The sequence below is a fragment of the Tupaia chinensis genome, unplaced genomic scaffold, assembly GCF_000334495.1.
Source record: "Tupaia chinensis unplaced genomic scaffold, TupChi_1.0 Scaffold138441_1, whole genome shotgun sequence".
NCBI lineage: Eukaryota > Metazoa > Chordata > Mammalia > Scandentia > Tupaiidae > Tupaia > Tupaia belangeri.
The window spans coordinates 1,057,265-1,059,735 of NW_006198338.1; the positions used below are offsets into that span (position 1 = coordinate 1,057,265).

A 2,471-nucleotide genomic window follows, 5' to 3' on the forward strand; every position below is an offset into this window, starting at 1 on the left:
CCCGCCACCGGCCGCACCCTCAGACTGATCCGAGCAGCCAAGGGGATCCGCACGCTGCTCTTTGCCCTCATGATGTCCCTGCCTGCCCTCTTCAACATCGGCCTGCTGCTCTTCCTCGTCATGTTCATCTACTCCATCTTCGGCATGTCCAGCTTTCCCCACGTGAGGAAGGAGGCTGGCATTGATGACATGTTCAACTTCCAGACCTTCGCCAACAGCATGCTGTGCCTCTTTCAGATCACCACGTCGGCTGGCTGGGATGGCCTCCTCAGCCCCATCCTCAACACGGGGCCCCCCTACTGCGACCCCAATCTCCCCAATGGCAGTGGCTCTCGGGGCGACTGCGGGAGCCCAGCCGTGGGCATCCTCTTCTTCACCACCTACATCATCATCTCCTTCCTCATCGTGGTCAACATGTACATTGCAGTGATTCTGGAGAACTTCAATGTGGCCACGGAGGAGAGCACCGAGCCCTTGAGTGAGGATGACTTTGACATGTTCTATGAGACTTGGGAGAAGTTTGACCCAGAAGCCACTCAGTTTATAACATTTTCTGCCCTCTCAGACTTTGCAGACACTCTCTCTGGCCCCCTAAGAATCCCCAAACCAAATAGGAATATATTAATCCAGATGGACCTGCCGTTAGTCCCCGGAGATAAGATCCACTGCTTGGACATCCTTTTTGCCTTCACCAAGCATGTGCTGGGGGAATCTGGGGAGTTGGATTCACTGAAGGCAAATATAGAGGAGAAGTTTATGGCAACGAATCTTTCAAAAGCATCTTATGAACCAATAGCAACCACCCTCCGTTGGAAACAAGAAGACATCTCAGCCACTGTCATTCAAAAGGCCTACAGGAGCTATGTGCGGCACCGCTCCTTCACACTCTCCAGCCCTCCGGGTGTGCCCACAGCTGAGGAGGAGGCCATGTCACATCCAGACGAAAGCTTTGTTGCATTCATGCCAAATGAAAATTACGTGCTCCCAGACAAATCCGAAACTGCATCGGCCACATCCTTCCCACCATCCTACGACAGTGTCACTAGAGGCCTCAGCGACAGAGTCAACCTGAGCACATCTAGCTCAATGCAAAATGAAGACGAAGGCCCCAGTAAGGAGGTGACTGGCCCTGGGTCTTAGTGAGGACACTGTAGCATGGACATGCCCAGTTCCAATGTGCCCTTCTGCTCCATGATAACTCTTCAACCTCACCAACGCTTGCCCTGGTCACACTGTCAGAACGGGGCCTGAAATGCAGTTGGTGCCCACCTTTGAAAAACCTTCATATACCAACAGGAGTAAGAAGCCTAGAGCTTCTCTACTGTGACTTCCCTTCTGAATTTCAATATCAGATCATGGGTTCTCTTACTTTCCAGAAAATATCCTTGGCCCTTCTATTTTGATTATGACTAGACATTGTATTTACCAAGACAAATTTCTCAGGACCAGAACTTCCAAAGCTAGGTAGTGAGGACATTGCTGAAAATCCAGGAGGTCTTCTGGGAAACAACCATAGAGATTGGCAATGCTATTTAGGATTTTGCATGACTGCATGTTGAGAGCTGCTGGTCAACGCTCCAGCTGTGGTCTATGTCATGAAAGGCCTTTGAAATATCCATTAAAATTAATATTTCTAAAGGTATGTCGAGACTGATGTTATATCTTACAGCATTGTTTCTTTTTCTTGCTTGTGGGATACTCACATGTGTAATGAATCACTTCTCCCTCCCTTTCCGGATCCCTGACATTTTGCAGTTTGAGTGTTTGTTTGTGTGAGTTGGAAGCTGGATGGAGCAAGAAAGAACACTCTCCTGGGAACTGGGGAGCCTGGTTCCAATCCTGACTCTTGCGCTGATTGCTTGGCTGTCCAGGACCAAGCTCTTTCCTCTCTGAACCTTAGATCCCCTATTTGTAAAACTGGTGGGAGTGTGGGAACAGAGAATGGATGCTTTCTGCGGCCCTCACAGTCCATGTTGTAGAACTGGATGATGCCCTGACCCATTCGTATGGGGAAAATATTATTTCTTGTGAGGTCACAATGGCCGGATCTTTCTGCTGTGTTACTAAAGAAGCAGCTTTAGGATACATTCCAGGGCCTGATTCTCATCTCACAATCAGACTTGAAGGAGAAAAGTTTCATATTCCCCTGGATCTAGGACCCCATAATTAATATAATCAAAAGGAAAAAGATATTTTGAAAAGATGTGGTAGATAAAGGAAATGGATAGTAGCTTCTTTTACTCATCCCACAAATGTTAGTATGTATTATGTAGTGGGTGCTACTCCAAGGACAAGGGATGAAATAGGAGTTCAGTCCCAAAAGATGAACTGAATTCATGCAGTGAATAGAGTCAGGGTTATTGGAAGAGTATATTTAGGCCAAAGGCACATTTACAAAGCAGAAGAACTGATCTACTTTACATGTACTATAGATACATATTTGCTGTGATCTTTCTCTCCCTTCTGTGTCA

General features: G+C 47.4%; 1 protein-coding gene across 1 annotated transcript in view; it reads left to right on the forward strand.

Annotated features, from left to right (window-relative positions):
• Positions 1 to 1,455, forward strand: part of SCN10A (sodium voltage-gated channel alpha subunit 10) — a 109,159-nt gene extending 107,704 nt beyond the window's left edge. Inside the window, 1 exon segment of the mRNA XM_006161349.1 lies at positions 1 to 1,455. This exon segment is cut by the window's left edge and continues 62 nt beyond it. Within this exon segment, the coding sequence (XP_006161411.1) occupies positions 1 to 1,140 (1,140 nt within the window). The 3' untranslated portion in view covers positions 1,141 to 1,455.
• The last annotated feature ends 1,016 nt before the right edge of the window (positions 1,456 to 2,471 follow it).